The sequence below is a fragment of the Boleophthalmus pectinirostris genome, unplaced genomic scaffold (assembly GCF_026225935.1).
Source record: "Boleophthalmus pectinirostris isolate CB_2022bp ecotype Guang Dong unplaced genomic scaffold, ASM2622593v1 HiC_scaffold_3, whole genome shotgun sequence".
In the NCBI taxonomy this organism is placed as follows: domain Eukaryota; kingdom Metazoa; phylum Chordata; class Actinopteri; order Gobiiformes; family Gobiidae; genus Boleophthalmus; species Boleophthalmus pectinirostris.
In genome coordinates, this window is record NW_026571299.1 from 19,914,695 (window position 1) to 19,935,680 (window position 20,986).

The following is a 20,986-nucleotide window of genomic DNA, read 5'->3' on the forward strand; positions in this document are numbered from 1 at the left end:
GTGATTGTAGAACTTTTTCAGAACATTTTCTAAAGAACTGCAAGAATGGGGGCTACAATTCTTCTTATACATTTCTGCTTTTATAATGGATAAAGAGTTCATTTTGTTGAGTAAAACACAAACAAAACAAATTGTCATAGTTTGTATCATATTTCGCCATATTTCTCCTGATTAAATAAAAAAACTAAAACTATTAGAGTATGATTTAAAAAAAATATGATTCCAGATATTTCTGTCAACTAATAAGTATAATTCTATAATTAATAATAATTCTAATTCTATCATTAATTATAATTAATGAACAAGAATAGACTAGATCCAAATTCGAGCTCTCTTTTTCACTCAGAGAATCCTATATCAGACCATACAACTCAATATCTAAGGAGCAAGTCCATGACCCAGAAAGTGATACAATATATTTATAGGAAAAAAATATATATACATATATTTTCTGGTTGACTAAATTTGTATTGCATTATTAAACTGATAAAAATGGACTGGATGATTGCAGCTGTTTGCCAAGGAGAGAGATATTTCTGTTTTCATCACGTTGTGTGGTGTTATACTCGGGCAGCTTGAGAGTCTGCTGGTGTGAAGTTTGAATTCTCTAGCCTTTTAACTTTTCATGTAAATGTGTTAATTATCACTGCCTGTTTCTCCATAATGCAGTTTTCAAAAGAAACAGAGGTCAGATTTATTATTATTATTTTTTTTTTTTTCATTGTTATGGACAAGGGTTTTGAGTTTTCTAATTGGGACATATTATCATGCATGAGTACTACTGTATTGTTTTACATTTGAATCTTGAACTCAGAAAATTCCTGTTTTCACCTTCCCCCTATGTCTGCCCACTTCTCACTATCTATCTTGTAATTATTGAAAAGATTCAGACTCGGGTCAAAATTCCATGGGTTCTATAGTTTTCAGCAGGAGTTGACTAGCAGACTACTTCAAAGTTATGGTACACTTAGGGGAAGAGACCGAAATTTGTCCTTTGCATCTGATCCATCCTTCAATGCCACTGAGGCATCTCATCAGAAGCGGTGAGCGCTGCAGTGCCACGCTCAGGGACTCATCTCCACGATCTTGTTGCTAGACTTGGTCAGTACTACCTTCACTGGAGGAGCTGATCTATTGTTCCTGTTTATCTGGCCTGTTTTGGGTTGATGGGTGAAAGCAGAGTGGTTGGAAAAAACCTATGGAGAAACATCCAAACTGTACAGAGGGGAGACCAGGGAATCAAACCCGAAACTTTCTTGCTGTGATGCATAAATGCAAACCACTCAGTCTGTTTCTATTATAAGCTGCGTTATGTTGCTGTTTACAGTGAACCAAACATAACATGATGATCTATACACTGTACATGCTCCATAATCACTGCTTGTGTTGAGAAGGCATGTATACTGCCACTGTAACGTCATTGTATTCCCTCTTTCCTTTTAGTTCATGACCTCTGTGCACTTGTGGTTTTGTGGTCGGCCTGCCTCTGCCCTGTGCTCACACATACTCACACACACACACACACACACACAGATACACACACAGCTCATATCGTCCGCTCCATTCGCTCCATCTCCTGTTTGAGAACATGGTGCACTTTTTTATTTTTTTACTCAATTTCACAAGAATATCGTCCTCCCCAGCACCATTCACGTCCTTCCGCTACAATGCACTATATATAAGCCCTGGATGAAAAGATGGAGAGGGCAGTGTGATTTATAAATGGAGAGAGTTTTTTCCTCATCTTTTTGACATGAAAGAAGACATGTCCCTCTCCTCCTCCTCTTCCTCCTCTTTCTGCTGGTCTTGAAGCAGCCATTCATCACAGTCAATCTGTTAATGCCAGCATGCGTGTAGGTGATCTCCAATGTGTCATGGGGCTGTCACCTCTCCAGTCCTACACGCCTGATCCCTTCTTATTCATCCACCACCACCTCTCTTATTCTCTTTCTTTCTCCCCCCCCTCGCTCTCTCTCTCTTTCTTTCTTTTCCACACACAAGTGACAATTTTACTGTGACTTTCTCTCTTTTTTTTTCCTGTATATCTTTCTCTCTCCCTCTCCCTCTTTTGATGATTCCTTCTCAAACACAAAAGTGAAACATTTTATTGGGACTCTTTCTCTCATTCTTTCTATCTCACTCTCTGTGTTTCTATCTCTTTCACACACAAGTCTCTCTTTCTCTCTCTCTCTCTCTCTCTCTCTCTCTCTCTCTTTGTTTCTTTCTTTTCTCTCCCTCTCTTTCCACCACACACACAAGTGAAAATTATACCGGGACTTCTATCTCTCTATCTCGTTGTATCTCTCTCTCTTACTCTCCCTGTCCCTCTTTCTCTCCCACACACACACAAGTGAAAATTTCGACTGGGACTTCTCTCTCTCTTTCTCTCTCTCTCCCTCTCTCTCTCTCTCAAGCCAACAGAAAAGTGAAAACTCTACCGGGACTTTCTTTCGTTTTTAGCTACACCACTGGTCATTTAACACATTTTTTCCACCCCCTATTCGGCCCAAGTCTTCACGTCTCATTTGCTCTGGCTATTCTTTTCTTCCCGCTCTCCCTGCAGCCCCGTGCAAGAATCACAAATGCACGCGCAATCTATCCCCCGCTCCGTGCTCATTCGCAGGCCAGTCATCCCGAACGGAGACAGCGATCAAGGAAGGGGTAAGCAGATAGGAGGCTGTTGAGACATGTCAAACAGAATCGGCCCTCCGAGGATACGGGAATGCTGCTGATCTGCTTTGGTGCGATCTGAAGGGGGAGCTGGGGGTATAGAGAGGGGGTAGGCAGAGAGGCGGTGAGTGGTGGTAAGTGTACAGAGAGATGAAGATCAAAGTTCATCAAATTTTTAATTGAAGTACAGCTGCTTTTGGGTGACAAAGTGGTGCTGTCAGTGGTCAAGAGGTTTGGTTGTGGTAAAGGTTCGTGAACTGATTTGAAGAATGTCTCACAAATTCGTGTTATTTACTGTGCTGTCCATTAAAGCTATAGACTAAAAACTAAAGGTGCACTGATCCAGGTTTTTCAGTTCCGATACCGATATTGATACTCAAGCTTTAAGGATCTGCCGATATCCAATATTAATCGACAACAGTGTAGGGATTGAAAAGTTCTGATTGTTATGTAACCTCCAGTGTCTGTATCATTGTATCATCCAAGTAAATACTGAACAGCTTTGTATGAATTAAAGTTTTAACATTATGAGACATCCTTGGACTACATCAGTCAGTAGAGAGTCCAACCTGGATATCGACTAAACCGATATCGTGGAACTGATGCCCAACATTGCAAATTTTCCTGGATTAGAACAGATATTATACCAGTATCTGTACTGGTGAAATTAGGTTGTTAAATAATAAGTATTAAGACATTTTCTATCATATAAAAATTGATGATATTTCAATGATAGTCTAAAAGCTGGTCCTTTTGTGCAGATGTGACCCTAGCATCTGAAAATGAAGTCAAACTTCAAAGTGACTTTAATCAAACTAATCAAAGAAGGGCAAATGGCTCCATAATATTCAAACATCTGAATAAGAACTGTCAAGGTTATTCTGTGCTAAAGGGAGACTTGATTGGCAATTATTTGGGTATTTAAAGTATTTAAACTGTAATACCCAATATAATTGAGATGGCTATCATATAATTCATAATTAACCCATTAGATTTAACTCTAGCAACTATGGGCCTATGATGGGGTCAACTCTGGACATTTTTACAGTTACATTTCAGGGTCAAGGGTCATCCACGTATTTAACTCTAACTAGGCAATGGAAGGAATGTCCATGGTGACTTTAAGTAGAAATAAACAACAACAAAAAATAAAATAAAACATTAAGTAAATATACACATTTTAATGGTGTGTGCGAACAGTGAAATAGTTTAACGTCTGATCTTTTCAGTTTTCAACACCAATATCAACAGACGACACCAGATTATGACATTGAAACTTACACATCTTATGTCCTCTGTTTTAATAAGCACAACATGTACGCACAGAGTTAAGTGCCTGTCCAAATGTGTGTGTAGGACAGCTGGGTGACGGGGGTCAGGTGAGACAGCGTAATCTCCCAAGGATTAAGAGTGCTGCTCCTGTGTTAATGTGACTGTCAATGAGAATTAAGTCCCTGGACCAGTGCGCTGCCTCCTCTGGCCTCGTGCGCGCTTTGTCACACGCTAATGGCACTTCTTTCTGTGGAGTGCGTTTAGGGGGAAAAAATAATGTGGGAATAATCAGGCTCTCACCGTACTGTACAAATTGCAGAGGCGAGCAGCGGGACATCGACCGATAGAAGAGAGAGAGGGGGGGAGGTAGGGGTAGGGCACGCGTTGGGAAAAGGGGAGGGCTATAGGCACAAAGACGACTTAACAATTACAACACGATAGGGGCTGGCTCTCATTACTGTGCCTATTAACATGCAGCAAGTAATTACGCACCCACCCACCGCTCCTCCTGTGCGCCCGCTCTACACCCTCCCTCTTTTGGACGAGCGCAGTCTGCCCAGAGAAGCCGGCGGCAGCTCATTCCTCTCCCATATGTCAGTGCGTTCCCGCGCTCTCTGCACTCTGCCCGTCTCCACCGTATCCCCAGTCGATCCATTCAAAGCGATTTCCAAAAGGCGCCCGGTCAGCGGATAAGCCTCATGGATCATTCGATAAATGTTAAGCGGAGAGGGATCGCTTATTTAACCTCTTAGTGAAGACTCTGCTAGTCTCGCGTCAATCTTTCAGACAGGAAAGAACTGCGCTCAGGGGTGCGTTTTGGCCAGCAGTTTTGGCTCAGGGAATCATGAAAGAGTCATGCAGTTTAACTGAAACATTTGAGAAGTTGCTTTAGGTTTCTCATTTCTCAAAGAAAGCCACATCATGTCTTCAGTGTTGTCTACTCTGTTTAATTGGAGTCCCCACTGACCCTTTCCCCGTTTCCCTACAATACTGACAGTCATGGGATAGACAGAAAACCATTAAGAGTGAAAACGTGACCTTACCGAAATCTCTCCGCGTGACCACATGGATTCTTAAAGAGCAGTAGTCCAGCTTTAGCTCTTATATGTTGGTGCTGCTTCAATTCCACTATTTCGGGGGAAGTCTCCAGTTTTCCAAGCCACTTAATAATGAGAATTTAAAAGAACGCATTAAAAAGCAATGTGAGTCTATTCACAGCAGTGTGGTCCAGCATGCCGTCATATCTCCCCGTCCCATCTCCATAATCACTGAGGGGAGGAAAAGTCGTCAAAAGTGCGTAAGTCCCTCTGGAGAGTCGCTTCACACAGCCCACTTTCCGCGGTCACACAGACAGGCGTCTCCAGCCACCTCTTGTGGCGGGGCTGATGAGAGTGATAGTACGGTGATGCACAAGCGATAGTTGCGCTCCATTCGCTCCTCCCGAAGCACGGATCGATTGGACATGAGGAATGCGATGCGACCCTGTCTTCCCCATTCAGAACACGCTACACCAGCGCCCGCCCAGCTCACTGTCTCCCACCTACATCCCTTTTCTCCCCTGGTGTCATGATGTCATATGCACTTTACTAGAAGACTGTTGGTGAGGAAGGGGCGAGTAAATGCCGATAAAACCCAGCAGGGCTGTGTGACTTGACAGTTATTCTTGGAGTACAAAGAGGCGTGAGAGCAGTGCGCGCTCCGTCCCCTCCACTGACTCTACACGTGTCCTACTTCATGGCAGCTGCAAACGATCTTGTACAGGAAAGGACAGTATTGGAGGCTGTAGAACGCTATAGGACAATTTACTGAGTCAACAATGTTACAAGAAAACGAACCTCTAAGCTCAAAGCCCAACCCGTTACGCACAGAAAACGCAGAAAGTTTAAACTGTACTATAACCTTGTCATTCGAATTACAGTTCTACTCTCAAGGTTAAAAGGAGTAGTATGGATCACATATTCCTAGATACATGACTTTTGCTCATTGATCCGGAGCTAAGCCACTTACTTCTCACCATTTCATTAAACGTCTTTAAGTGAGGAAGTGTGATACTTGCTGATTGACAGGTGGTGGTGTGTAAGACTGGATGACCCTCCTCATCAGCCGTGCCCCTCGCCGCGGTCTTCGATCATATTACAGATGCAGTGCTTGCATATCAATAGTTGATTGCGCGCTTCTCTCGGGCTATGAGCGCTGCGCGTGCTGTAAACCTGACCCTCCCACCGTGATGTTAAACAGAATCACCACCGCTTCTATGTTGCGCACCAGGAGACAGCCTATCAATTATCACATCCCCAGAATATTCCAGTGTGTTGATGGCCATTGATTGCTTCGCGCTTTATTCACCGTCGTTAAGACTAACAGGAGGTCGATGTCTGCTAACGACTCAAGGTGAAGAGTATCCGATAAGACTCAGCGCTTGACTGTTTCCCTGGATTGAGGGAAGCACACATCTTCTGGCGGTATATTGTATTCCTATAGTAAGACAACTGGTTCAAAATTTTTAGATTCATAATCTTCCAAAGAAGCATTTTTGGAGTACACTTAGCCTTGGATCACCACTGTGTAAAAACGTGACTTATGTAATGAAAACAGCCAAAAAGAACTTGTCACCAACCCCTCAAACTCTAAAGATCCCAAATCCCCTCAAATCTTGAAATTCTAAAAACAATGTTGTTAACATTGCGTGTGTAAATAGTAATTAAAAGATATAAAACTCCCTCTATTTAGCGAAGTTTTGACATTCAGCACCATGGACAGTTCCATTTGTAGATTATCTCTCCAGATATTGCGGGTATCTTTTAAGGCACTCCAAATGGCTGTTCCAAAACTTACACCAGTTTTGGGGAAAAGTAAATTTTATTAGAGAAACAATTTTATTAGAGAAACAAAACAAAACAAAACAAACAAAAATCATCTTTGCAAGGGTTTAGTGCCGAGACGTTTCAGCGTTTCAGTTGACCACCCACACTGCAAAAGAAGCAGCAGTAGTCTATGGAGCTTGTGACCTTAGCCTAACATAATGTATGTGCACGAGACTAGGGCACGTAGAGAGAGAAGACAAGTGAGCTCAGGTCCAAAGTCCGCGTCAGATCTGGGTTTTTCTGCCCTCCACCCACGTGGTGATCAGAGGCCTTTGTCTTTAAGTTAATGAGCTAATTGATGCCGCACTTATTTCATTTGTCCAGGCTCCTCACATGGGGCCCTTGACTCATTCAGATTTGGATTTTGAAAAAGAATACTATTTACCTGTCTCTCATAAAATACACCCAAGTGAAACTATAGCCTGCTACTCAGTTTGGGTTTAAGGGCCCTTGACTGTAATGACAGTGTACAGCTTGGTATTGCTCTTGCATTTTGTGGTTTTGTGGCGCAGGTAAGATGGGAATGGATGTTACAGTGTCATATATCAGCAGACATAAGTTATTGGATCTCCCTTATGGGCAAAAACAACATTAGGGGCATATCTTGAGCTTAACCAAATGGATACGTCCTTTTCCTCAATCAATACTTCCACAATGAAACCACTGAATCATGTGATCCGAGAGGGCGTACCACCTTTATGCGAAGAAATAATGAAAACACCAAGAGTGATTTGTCTGAATTCAGTCTATGAAAGTATTTATGGATTAGTACTAATGATCATGGGGCGGGAGTTTAAATGAGTTTGAGACATGTGAAGCTAATGAACAGGTACTTAATAGGTGTGTAAATCATGGCGTGCGGGTTTAGCTGCCAATACTTGGTTTTCAAGGGAACGCCACAAGGAAACAAATTTGCGCTTTTGCAATCCAAACTCGTAAAACAACAACCGCCACCTCATTTTAAAGTGTGACTCACAGTTCAGAGTGGTCTAATGACTCTACTCAGAGCTCCTGGCGCAGTGGATAAAAGCAGGTAGCAATAACTTTCCGTCCTAATGCGTCTAGAGGCGTTTCTTCATTCCACAGGGCCCGTATTAAGGGCGACAGAGATAAGTAATTTCGCATTTTCAGGGGAAAGCACACAATTACTTACGGCCTGACAAAACAAGGCCACCCAGGCATAGTCTACTACTGTAACTGGTGAAGGACTTCCAGATCATCCGAGTCGGAGTAGATTTAGAACTGAGCATAAAAATGTGAGTATGGTGTGCGCCCTCATTAACCAGATTACGTAGTCCCTGGTGGCCATCGGAACAAGCGAGGAGCGCCTTCATTACACTGACCACACGCACAGGAGTCGAAAGAAAATACTTAATCTGTTGACTTCTGTGGTTCAGCTACACCCTTATACAGTATGTGTTACCCAGCTGTCCATTCTGGCAGAACAAGCACCCAAAAAACATGACTCGTCTGCACATTGATCTGCAAGCGCCACGAAGGTTAATGAGAACAGACATCTCGGTTCCTCTGCTTTTGATCCTACCCCACGCATAGAGATTCTTCATTTCTTTAGGAGGTCAGTGGCAGTAACCCGAGCAGGGCCATAAATAGTGTCCATGCCAGACATGGCGGGTGCCTGTCAATAACCAGAAAGTTCAGACACAACATCTGCAATGAATGAGAAAAACCGCCACTGCGTTTTTTCTCGTGTGAGTTAATAGTTTGGGACCAATAAGACTTTGTTCAACATTATGCTTTGAAAATATTCCTGAATGCATTAAGCAGCAGTGTGCCCGCTTTTTGGAATGGGTCTGTCAGGGGTGATCACGCAGCTCTTGGTTGAAATCCAGCCTCATGCGCGGTGTTGTACTGCCCCCACGTGGCCACAATCAAACACTGTGAATAAAACTAGTTGAGGTCATCCAGATTTATTACAGCGACAGTAAAAGCTGAAAGAGTGCCCTTTTGAGGAGAGGCCGTTCCCCTTCTACACCCGAACGCAGTGAAATAATGAAAGCTACAGCAAGGAGCAGTCTGACATCAGCAAGAAGTAGGAGACAGCAGGATCAAGACCACACCGCAAAGCCATAATTCATCCTGTGAGTCGTAAAATTGAAGTTGGGAGAATTAAATCTTTGATGTGGGTGACATAAACAACAAGGTTCGTTTCAGCAATTTCAGAATTATTTATTTGAAAATTCCACACTGTTATAAATTGGCCAGAGCTAACCAAAAAACTCTGAGTCAGTTCAACGTGATTTTATCCATAAATAAAACATGGTACAAAATGCCACAAAAGCAGTATTCTGAGCAGAAACAAATACTCCTGACCATTGCATCAGGCAGCAAAATTGTGCTTACATTTTTGGGCAACTTAAGTAATACTTTCTGGACGCAAAAAAGCAGCGTATAGAACTGACCATAATTACTGTACACTCCCTTAGATTAAAAAAAATAATAATAATACATTAAAAGTTTCAGTAGCAAACAGCAAAGCAATGAATAAAGCATTTTATAAGAGAGACAAGTAAAAATAGTGCGAGAATCAGAAAACATCAAGACTGGGTCGACAAATAAATAGTTAGTCAGTATTTCTTTGCTTTACAAAGTAGTTTGAAATGTTCAAGACACTAGCTTTACAAAAAACACTGGTTTGGTGTAGTGTAGCAGCGCTGGTTTAGCTTGTTATTAGTGCTTTATCTTGATAGCCAAAATAGATCTTTTTGAGTAAACATTCAGACATATTTGACAAATCATTATATTCTTACCTGTGTTCCAGTTTAAAAATATTTGTATAAAAAAATCTGGACAAATGATCCAGTCAGTGGCAAATGTGCAGGTGATGGACAGTATGAATATGTATAACTCAATTGCTTATGTCATACTGAAGTAATTGGGAACGTAGGCTGCTTCATTTCTATTAGCTGTGTAACTGGTATGTCAATGTTTAGATAAGTCTGTTCCTCTACATGGGCTTAAAGAGGCACTAACACTGATAAAATACGACAAGGTGTCAAATATGCAGCAATCTTGTGGCTACTGCATTTTGGCTAATACTGTCCTCATGGGAAGAAGTACAGTGTGAAGTATGCGTGGCTTGTGGACATAAATTGGAGTAGTCCCTTAATTTCCTTCACTCCTTTGGGATAAAACAAAATACATAAATTGTAATCTAGTGTCAAGTTGCTGGTAAGAGCTGAGGTATCCATTTCATTCAAACTCCTATGAGCCTCCAGAGCAGAACAGTAGACTCTCCCTCATAGTTCATCGTGTAGTGTGGGATGTTTCCATTTGGGGTGTTCAGTGACATAATCCACTGCCTCCAACACGATGCGCATAAACTCCTCCACATCAAAAGTGTAGTTTGTAAACTTTGGATGGTCTCCCAGAGTCGGGTGGTGCCCCTAAAGTGTTACACAAGAAATGAAGAGATAAGATGTTGAAGAACAGACTGCTGAAGATTGGTAGTAGTTACTCTCAGAATTAAATATATGAAAATCTCAGATAAATCAAAAATCAGTTTTTAGGATGGAAATCAATTTAAAAGGAGAGTCTGCGAAAGGATTTGACATTGGTTCTGAAAATTGTGTTTGGTTCCAACCTGTGTGAAACTAAATGTATCAAAAACACAAAAAAGAGGAAAAAATCTATTACACGAAACAAATTTTATTTATATCTTCATTTAAATTCATTAATTTTATTTAAATCTGAAGATAGGCCTGTGACAATAATTACTGTACTAACTTATCGTTCAATATATGAACGCTGGGACAATATCTTTTTGGGCTCAATATTTATCGTGTGTACATTTCCTTTGCAATATCAGGGAGATTTTGTAACATTTTCTGTAATACGAAAAGATTCGAGCAGTAGAGAGTTGAATAAGTCACCTCTATGGCTAATTATCGGTTCATTCTACTATTTATCTTTTGCAATTCAGACCTTTTAATTATATTGTCTATTTAAAAATGGTTTATTGGGACTGTCCTGCTTTATTTTAATCATGTCAGTGGCAAAAGTTCAAATCTTATGCTTTATTGCAATATTGTATATCGTGCTTCAAAATAAAAAAAACAGACCTATGTGCATTATATATCTTTTCCGGCATGCTGTTCCACTAACTTGTTTCCATGTTTCCTTTGCCTGGAATCCACCATTTGGCAATAAACATATGTCACATTTACAGATGTTATATGTTACATAGAGCTCCTAAACTAAAAGCTAAAAGCTTAAGTATGTGTTGTGTGTGGAGCAAGGATTACAGTTATAAAAAACTATGAACATATGATTAAAAAAAAATGCAGTTATAGTAGTTTATAGCTACCTCTCAGGTGTACTCCTTATGCTCTGATACAGACACATAATAAAACATAAACAGAGAAAAATGAGCCCAAAACCACTGTTCATTAATTGGATGTGGACGTGCAGCAGGTGGGCAAGCCAGGTGGTGTAAACCAAAAGCGTGCAGGTGCCAGAACGCTAATAGTTGGTACGGGACTCCCCCCCTACCCCCCTCGCCTGCCTGCCCCCCACCTACCTTGTCCTGGGGGAACACTTTGCCCATTTTCTGCCAAGTCACGTATCGGATGCCCCGCAGACGCGCCAAATCCCGATAGCAGCTCTCATCCTCACAATTATATCTGAGAGGGACAGATGTACACACTTTAACTTCTGTGAACTCTTTGCTCTATACCTCATGTGGCATTTTATTCAGCAAAACACACAAGCACATTCATATTTTCCAATGAGTTTCTTACACAGCAGCAGTAATGGAAGAACTATGGAGCAAAAAAATACTCAAGTAAAAGTAAAGTATCATATGAAAAAATCTGTTTAAGTAAAAAAATTTAAGTACCAGTTGAAAAATTTACTTAAAGAGTAAAAAGTATTGCGTGCAGATTATGAAATCTAATAAAGTTTCAAATGTATTAATTTTGTTTTGTACATTTTGTTCAATAGAAACAATTGAATCAGTAGTTTTTTTGTTGTTGTTTTTATTTGTATATTTTAAATTTCCTTAAGTTGTGAACTTATCTATGAAAGAGCCACCCCTCAGGCTTTTCAGCAGGTTTCAGGCAATAATAAAAATTTGTTTACTTTTCAGTCCAGATCAAAAATGTAGTGGAGTAGAAAGTATAGGTATGTGCTCGCAAGTAGTGACAGTACATATCTCTGAAGTAGTGAAATAGGAGTAAAAGTATCCAGTCTGAAATGTTCTTAAGTAAAAAACTGAGGTATCTGTAATTTACTACTTTTACTTCATTACAATACACCACTGCAAATGAGCCAAGTGTAAAAACTGCCAGTTTAAAAAGGTCATATTTCACAGCAGCATGGTTAAAGGGAGCACTGGTAGCGTTATGCTTTAATATATTTCTCTCAGTCTTGGTCACACATTGCCTATGTTTACACTTGATCAGGTCCACAGGTGAAGAGTCACTTACAGCTCAAATATGACCGCCCAGTCTGGGAGGAAGAGCAGGTGTGTGAGACCTGCCCCATGCATCCCGATGAACACGTCAGAGTTGTGGGTGATCCTCAGTTGCTCCAGGAAAGGAACATCCCTACAAGGCAGAAATATGTATCAGTCATTCATTGATCATAAAAATAATATTAATTTTTCTAAATGATCAAAATTAGTGCCAGACCTGCAAAGATGTTGCAGCTATTCTGTAATGGGGTCTAGTATTGTCAAAAGTATTGAAAATCAGATACTAATCAATACTAAAACCAGTATCGAAACTAGATACTCATTTGGGAAGGTATTGATACTAAAAAAACAAAACAAAACAATATTCACAGGACAGAAATTAACCTATCCTGAATAGCTATAGAATGATCTTGAGCTACATCAGAACAGAAGTAAAAGATCACGTAGATGAGTAATGACCACTATGAAACATACTGGGACGAGGGATCATACAGATAAGGCTGCATGGTTATATAGAATATAGTACTACAGTTTAATCTTGAAAATCAAATTCTATTGTCTAAATAAAGAATGTTTTTTTTTTTATTATCATCATGGTATTGGAATTAGAATCGATATCTAGTCTATTCCTTAGTATAGAAATTGAGTCTGAAACAACACTAGGAGGGTCACATTGAAAGTTTGGGACTCCAGAAAGCTTAAAGGTGCCCTGTGAAAGTTGTTTTGTTTTTAGTATGGCATTTAACTTATCTATCATGCATTTGATCAATTATAGTTAGGTGTTGGATTGTATAGTGCCACTTGCTTGTCTCCTTGAAGATTAATGAGTTAATTGAGTTAAGTCATCATTTAGAATATTCATAGGAAAGCAATAACAACTCCATGAAGACAAAGTGGTGGCGAATACTCCACCAGAAATTTTACAAAGCACATCACTGAAAAAAAGGAAGGCTTACTAAGGAATTATCTAATCTATTTTTAACATAATGTTAAAAAGTCACTTTAAAATGTACCCAAGAACAAAGTGCAGTAATTGTTTGACTCTCCCTCCTCATGCTAACTCAACTGCTCTTGATAGATCTGTGTAATAAAAACGATGTGTGCAATACAAAAGAAATGAAGTGGCCCATGAGTTTTTATGATGGCCTATTTGTTGTGTGGAAGTGCTGTGTGGTAATATAGTAGCTAAGCTATAACTCACTTGTATTTGTAGTCAACCACATTGACCTCCAGTAATGGCACCGTCTTCAGGGCATTTACCAGCTGTAAAACAAAGGCCCAACACATTCCCTGATCAATGAGAGAGCAAACAAATATAGCTGTCGGCAGTATAAATCACGGACCTCCTTTACTTGTATTGTTTATAGCGAATAAGATTTTAAATAGGCATTTAACACAGGCTGGCAGTAAATCAATGTCTGTCTGAGAGGCTGAGACGAAGGATGGGAAAGAGAGAAGAGAGAGCGACAGGGAGAAGGAAGACAGCAGCTGAGCTTCAGTGCTGGGGGAGACAGCTGCGGGTAAGCTGGATGGCTCACCTCAACTTGGTTTAAAATCCTTCTGTGCTCCGTGCTACGTGCCAGCAGGGTGACCCGAACTGTCCCCTTCTGAAAAAAGCAGAGCAGCCAATGATCAGTCATCACACACTAAGGCAAATGTATGATCTCATATGATGATCCTGTATCACACAAAATTATGAATGCATCTAAATATATTAAAGCCACAGTATTTAACTTTTGAATAAAATAAAATCATGTTGTTGTTTTTTCACCACAAACCTGACTATTACTTGGCCTGGAGGATGGTCTTCTCCTGCTTGTTTTCATGTACCTGTTATTTCTTTAGCTATAATATTTCAGAGTGTGGCAAGATTGTTCTATCTCCATGGAGAATGTTCTGAAGCATGGTTTTAATTCTCTATTTCCATGGAATCATAAGTGATGTGCCTCCCCCAGAAAGTTACACACTGGATGCTTTTTGTGGGTATTAGTTATAATACAGTATATAATACAAACATATGTAGTTTATTATTTTATATTTTGTTCATTGTAAACTTCAATATTGATCTAAAATGGATTGATAATAGAAGGACCCATAGTCTGACTATTTAAAAATAATTGTAAAGTAAGTAAATTTTTGGTGGAGACAGGGTTTGAGGAGAAACTGGTATTTTCTAAGCAATCAAGTCTCAGATGCAGGACAATGTTAGATTACACAAAGATGCATGAAGTACTTAACTCAACGGTTTACAACTCTGAGTAAAGTAATGATGAATAGAGCCCAACCGATATGGATTTTGCTGTGGCCGATATGAAACCGATATAATGGGAGTTGGAGCTGCCGATGGCCGATATAATCGCCGATATAATCGCCGATATATTTAGTGATGTAAAAATTCACTGTAAATGTTGAATTGTTTAAAAAACTTAGGTTTGGCTCTGGTGGATTTTAAATTGGGTTTATTTAGGCAACATTTATTGTTATTCTGCCTCTTTACATCATATTTACAGACAGTAGGTTGGCTTAATGGCATTTTTGCATCACATTCTAGCTACTAGTGATGGGTATTCCAGTTCTTTTTAGAGAACCGGCTCTTTTGGCTCGGCTCACTAAAAGCTGCTGGTTCTTTTGGCTCCCAAGTGGCTCTTCAGATTGTTTTGTTGCAAGCAGGTCTAAAGCACGTCTAAAGCAGGACTGAATCAGGACTGAGCCAGGTCTAAACCAGGACTGAAAAAGGACTAAACCGGGACTAAAACAGATCTAGACCACGTGTAAAACAGGACTAAACCAAAACTGAACCAGGACTGAGTGTCAGGACTCGGGTCTCTATCTTGTGCCCAAGATTAGTCCTGGTTTATTTATTTTCAGTGTTGGGGAGTAACAGATTACATGTACCAGAGTTACGTAATCAGAGTACAAATTAAGAGTAACTGTATTCAGTTACAGTTACTGTTTCAGTGAGTGGTAATTGGATTACAGTTACTTTGTTGGAATAAATGGATTACACAGTGGTATTTTCCTGTTTTCACATTTTGCTCTAAACCAGGACTAAACCAGATCTAAACCAGATCTAAACCAGGACTAAACCAGGACTAAATCAGGACTAAACCAGATCTAAACCAGGTCTAAACCAGGTCTAAACCAGGACTAAACCAGAACTAAACCAGGTCTAAACCAGGACTAAACCAGGTCTAAACCAGGTCTAAATCAGGTCTAAACCAGATCTAAACCAGGACTAAACCAGGTCTAAACCAGGACTAAACCAGAACTAAACCAGGTCTAAACCAGGTCTAAACCAGGTCTAAACCAGGACTAAACCAAGTCTAAACCAGGACTAAACCAGGACTAAACCAGGACTAAACCAGGATTTAACTAAATCATACTGCGTGGACTGTGTCTCCTTGTCTTCTATCAATAATATTTTTTATTTGGTTCAGTAAAGTCTGGGCTTTTCATTGTCTTTTATCAGACAAAACTTCTTATGTTACGATTTCCTCATCTTTGCTTCTCTACAGGAAACCAAGTAATCCAAAGTATTCAGATTACGTTACTCACTTTAAGTAATTTAATGGATTCCGTTACTAACTACATTTTGGAGTATGTAATCTGTAATCTGTAGGGGAATACATTTTAAAAGTAACCTTCCCAACACTGTTTATTTTATGATAAACTACAGCCAAATATGCTCGTTTTTTTTTATCCTATGTACACGCAAATTTCTCAAAGTTTCGTTTTCAGCCAATGCCGCTCACATCCTCCTCACATCACAAGTCTGTACTAATAAATGTCCTTTTAGTCCAGACTCAAACCGATTGTCCAAAAAGAATATAATCTCAGTGTTTGGATCTATGTCTGCGAGTGTAAACAAACACATGTGAGTGACGCGACTCTATGGTGTGTTCAGGGACAGTACGGACACACACACACAGACAAATGACTCCGTAGATAAATACTGATGCAGAGCCACATATTAGGACATTTAACTGTCTGTAAATTGGATTAAATGAACATAATGTAGAGAGTCTAAGATTTTTAACGATGTATCACATGCCCACGTGAAATATCGACCCCTATCAGCAAGCCTATCGGTCGATGGCCGATATGCCTCCAGGTGCTCGTATCGGGCGATAATATCGGTCAACCGATATATCGGTCGGGCTCTAATGATGAAGTCAATTTTACATGCCCTCTACTTATTTAGATTCTGCTTGGGCTTTTCATACCTTTGGTCCAGCCTGAGCAATGTGCAGTCGGTGGAGGACATGTTGTGAGAATGCCCTGAACAGCCCTTCACTGGAGCAGTCGGAAATCTGACACATACATGAAAGAACAAAGAGTATACACATTATGAAAGGTTATGATGCCTGCCACAATGTTTACTTTTTAAGACCACTTGACAAGAATCACCCCTCTCTCTGAAAACAGCATTAGATAACTGACTTGCTTCTGCTTCTAAACCATCCATGAAAACAACATAGCCATGCACTAAATAGTCCCCCTCAGCAGACCAATTGCTACTGGACCAAAAACTCAATAAATCTATAGCAGATATTGTATTGAACAGTAAACATAACTCACTAGAGGAGTGTTGTAAAAAAGGCCATATCGCATTCTCGGAAGGAGGGAAAAGACAGCATCTTTAAAGCAAACCTATGGACAGAAGTGGATATATTAACAATAGAACACTTCAGTAGTTTCAATGCTCAGCACAAGATAGACATTCACTCCTAATTTATAAAGCAATACACAACACCAATCACAAAATTATTACACTAATTATTAATACTCATCATTCAAGCATTAAAATAGTCTCAAATGATGTTGTGAATCATACTTGTTTAGAGTCATAGGTCTTCAGGTGGATGATATCAAAGTCTGTGAAGGCCTGCCATGTTTCACTAAAAAGATCCCCATAACCATAGTTACTCTGGACAAAAAACAAAAACATGTTCATGAAAGAGCAAAAAAGCAAACATAAAGGTGAAATGGGTAATAGTGAGTTTGCTGAGATTTAGTCAATACCATCAAAATCTTCCCCAATATTCTGGAAGGGAGGTAATATCAGTTTTCTTTTCTTTTTTTTCTTTCTTTTTTAACAAAGGCAAGAAAAAAAATACTGTTCATATTTAACAAACACTGCATTTGAGCTTCACAAAAGGGGAAGTTGTGTTGAATTATGTAACCTCTTCTCTATCTTCTCTGCTTTTCTCTGCATTCTAGACAAAGCAATAACATTTCCATGGAGATAAGCATGTGATGGACCCTCCACTAGAAATGTTACACAGTCCCTTTAAAGATTAAGCACACATGCATATATAAGACAGTGTGATTAGATTCATACCGTGTCCCACATAACGATGTTGATGTCTGTGCTGAAGGAGTTGTTGATGTGTTGTGAAATGTACAGGTTCACAAAGTCGCAGAAGTGATGGTACATGTTCACACCTTTAACAAGAATAGAATATCTTTACACAATATTACTCTCATATTCTGAATTCAGTGTGTCAGTAGTGTATCACCTTTTACTTACCTGCATCCAGTTTCATGAAGATAGTAGGCTTGTCTATTATCAGGTCACAATGTTGGGCATCAGTGGGTTGAAAGTTTAACTCTGTGTAGGTCTGTAGTTCAGCATACCTGCAAAAAAATGAGTTCATAAGTTCATCAGCTTTTTCTAATCATTACTTGCTTTTGTAGGATAGTATGAGACATAATATTTATCATAGGTTTACAGTCAGAAGATGGTTTGTGGAGAAAAGTGAAATTTAAATGGTCAAAAACTACTGGCAGCAGAACGCTATCTATGTCATCAATAAAGAAAATTATATGTAAAATGCAGGGACAATTTACATGCACCGGTTTAAACGTTCATCTCAAATCATGTCAACATGTTGTCATATGATTTAATGGCAAATAATAAGTGCTATGTAAATTGAATGAGAATGAGCGTAGAGTATGGTTGCTAGGTAACAGTTACGGATTGCCTATGGCACATTTTCTATCTATGTCCTTTGCCAAAATTGTCTAGACTAGAGAAAACTGGGTACATTTTTTATGCTTTATCTAAATTTCAGTGTAATTGGTAGTCTAGCATGCCATATGTTCATTCAAGCCTTTGATACATTTTCTTTATAATTTACCTAGTTTATAATTGTATATTTATAACAAATGAACAACTCACAAAAAAAAATGTCTATAATTATGTTACCATAAACAGGCACTATATAACAATTTAGGTGAAGTTGAATATTACTATACATAGCAACATCATGTAGTAACAAGGTAAATAGTATAACGGGTAAGATTTTCGAGGGGGGTTGTTGCATTGCACCAAATAAGGTAAGTAGGAAGTTGAATAATTGTAGTGTAAAATAAACCGTTATTATAACTTCTATCAGAATAACATGGTTGAGGTAAAAAAGTCAAAGTTGATTTCCTGACAGTGAAACTCCATTAGACATTGACAGTGAATCAGACAGGACATGCTTGTCTCACCAGGATTGTAAAGGGCTCTTATGCTCTCCGGCAGAAGCTAGTGCACGCTTGTTCAGACGACAGCTGCCACCAATCTCACCCCTTTGAATGAAATCATCCTTGTATCTGCAGAGTAAACATAAATGCCTTTCAAAAACAAGAAACCATGTATTACTTTTGCCTACAGGGACAGGGGTCAAATTCAAATCCACTGACCTCTCATGGCCTCGCCGAGGGTTCCGCAAGTCCAAATAAAGGTTTGTTGCCTTACAGAATCGAGTGTGGCTGCTGCATTTCAATGTGGAATCTCCCTAGGTAGATAAATTAAATATGTAATATCTATGTCATTTAGGTAAATAGTTTAGCTTGGACACACAGCCACATAAAAATACAGTAAGAAGAAAAAATCAGAAGTTTCTTGACTGTAGGACTTGCAGTTTTTGTGTAGTATACATTAAGCATATAACAGCCCTCAAACAGGTTGAATGCCAAAAGTCTTCCTGTTGACTGGATACTGTGGGAACAAGGGAAGGGAGCTTGTACTCACAGGCTTGGTGGGCTTGCACAATACTTTGAGCTCAGAGAGGCGCTCCTTCACATAACCAAAATCAGCCTGCTTCCAGAAAACTTCCTGGGCTGCTTCCAGTGTACGTGCCCTAACAGAAAAGCAAGATTTGATCAGACTAAACACATCCTTATCCTACAATCAAAGATGTTTTCCCACATTGGTTACTAGTTATAATAGTGAGGACCAGTGTCAAGATAGATATCGCTGTGCATGAAAGTAGTACCATCCTGTGTCGACTTTAGTGCAAACAGGATAACCAAAGCTCTTCTTTGGATCACAGTTCTTTTCATAACCCCAACATGCTGATTGGTCCTCCAGAGCTTCCTACAGTGGGAAAAGGGCCAAAAATGTTTTAAAGTAGACCTATAAATAACTTTATAGTATATGAGCTTCAAATAACATGTTCTACTACATTTCAAAAACAGTCACTGCAACATAATTATACCAAATAAGGCAAGGCATCTTACTTTAAAAGGACAAAGTGCGTCCTTGCGGCATATCTTGGTGACCCTCTTGTTGTTGTTGAGGAAGTACGGTATGTGCTCTGGTGGCAGGGAAATCCTGCTGTAGTCCAGCTGTGCTTCTTGTATGTGGCTGTGGTCCTCAGTCACTTCAGATGAAAGCACAATTAAACAAGAAACTGTGCCCACCACCAAGAGCCACATAGTCAGAGCCAAAACAACATGGGACACAGCCACTCTCTCCTTGTGGACCTCTGGGACTGTGAGGAAAAATAGAGAGTCTAGTCAAACATAAATTCAGCCTTGCATTGTTTGCTCTGCTTTGTAAGTCATTATGTGGGCAGACAAAATGCAACACAGGAAGCATTTCTGACAGGTCCCAACAGTTGTGTGAGAAAGGATATGAGAAAACTATGAATAGAAACAGGTGTGTGAAAAGAAAGAAATACATATGCAGAAAGTTACAATAGGGTGTATTATTAATGGAAAACAAAACATAGCCTTCACTAAAAAGTACTTAATTATTAAATGAGAATATGGCCAAAATAAAAGACACTTATTTTGTAGATGAATTGATAAAGCTTTCTTTGGGCAGGGCCAATTAAAATAGCATACATTCTAAGAAAATAGCTAATTTTACCCAATTATATAGGATTTGATGTAGGGTAGTGCCATGCTGACTGTGGGTATGCACCTCTATGTAGCCTACAACTCTAACCAAATAATGAGAAGAAATCCAAATAGAATCAGATACTTTATACAGTCAGTGGCCTTCAATCTATGATCAATGTTCATTCAATCCTGACTGATCCTCGATGTTAATCAATACTGTAGCAATACACGTGAAAACCTGCACGTGACTGAACAAAAACAAAAAACATGAAATGATTTATCATGAAATAGAAAATACAAAGCATTCACTTAATTATAACAATCTTTTACATTTCATCCTGTGTGCTTTGTTAATGACAAAGTAACAAAATGATGCGGGCTTCTCTTTATTCAATCACAATGACCGCATTCCAAATGTAGACTACATTTAAAATGAACCAAACTAAAATATTATATATTCTGGTCAGGTCTAGAGACAAACTTTTAACACAAACCTCTTCCTCGCTCTTGGTGCTCCGCTCAGCTCCTCCAGACTGAAGCCGCAGAGACGCCGGTGGTGGTCGCCATGACACCGGAAACATTTACAGTAAGAAAGTCCACAAGAGGGCGCTGTTCAACACTGATTGTAACGCCG

General features: G+C 39.5%; 1 protein-coding gene across 1 annotated transcript; it reads right to left on the reverse strand.

Moving 5' to 3' along the window:
- Window positions 1-8,972: 8,972 nt before the first annotated feature.
- eogt (EGF domain-specific O-linked N-acetylglucosamine (GlcNAc) transferase) lies at window positions 8,973-20,922 on the reverse strand. The gene is made up of 16 exons (XM_020930993.2): window positions 20,847-20,922; window positions 19,747-20,000; window positions 19,503-19,603; window positions 19,259-19,367; window positions 18,928-19,022; window positions 18,733-18,837; window positions 17,768-17,874; window positions 17,579-17,682; window positions 17,072-17,164; window positions 16,816-16,887; window positions 16,461-16,547; window positions 13,776-13,844; window positions 13,439-13,500; window positions 12,251-12,370; window positions 11,344-11,446; window positions 8,973-10,210 (listed from the first exon to the last, which is right to left on the reverse strand). The coding sequence occupies exons 2-16, from the start codon at window positions 19,942-19,944 to the stop codon at window positions 10,064-10,066; spliced, it is 1,572 nt and encodes a 523-aa protein (XP_020786652.1). The 5' UTR covers window positions 19,945-20,000; window positions 20,847-20,922; the 3' UTR covers window positions 8,973-10,063.
- Between the last annotated feature and the right edge of the window lie 64 nt (window positions 20,923-20,986).

Bases quoted from the DNA above. Each gene is read 5' to 3' on its own strand.
- eogt (XM_020930993.2), bottom strand. From the start codon at position 19,944: ATGTGGCTCTTGGTGGTGGGCACAGTTTCTTGTTTAATTGTGCTTTCA. The intron at 17,683-17,767 runs GTAAGTAAAAGG...TTCTTGTTAAAG, and splicing joins CTTCATGAAACTGGATGCAG to GTGTGAACATGTACCATCAC. The intron at 10,211-11,343 runs GTAGGTGGGGGG...GTAACACTTTAG, and splicing joins AAGTGTTCCCCCAGGACAAG to GGGCACCACCCGACTCTGGG.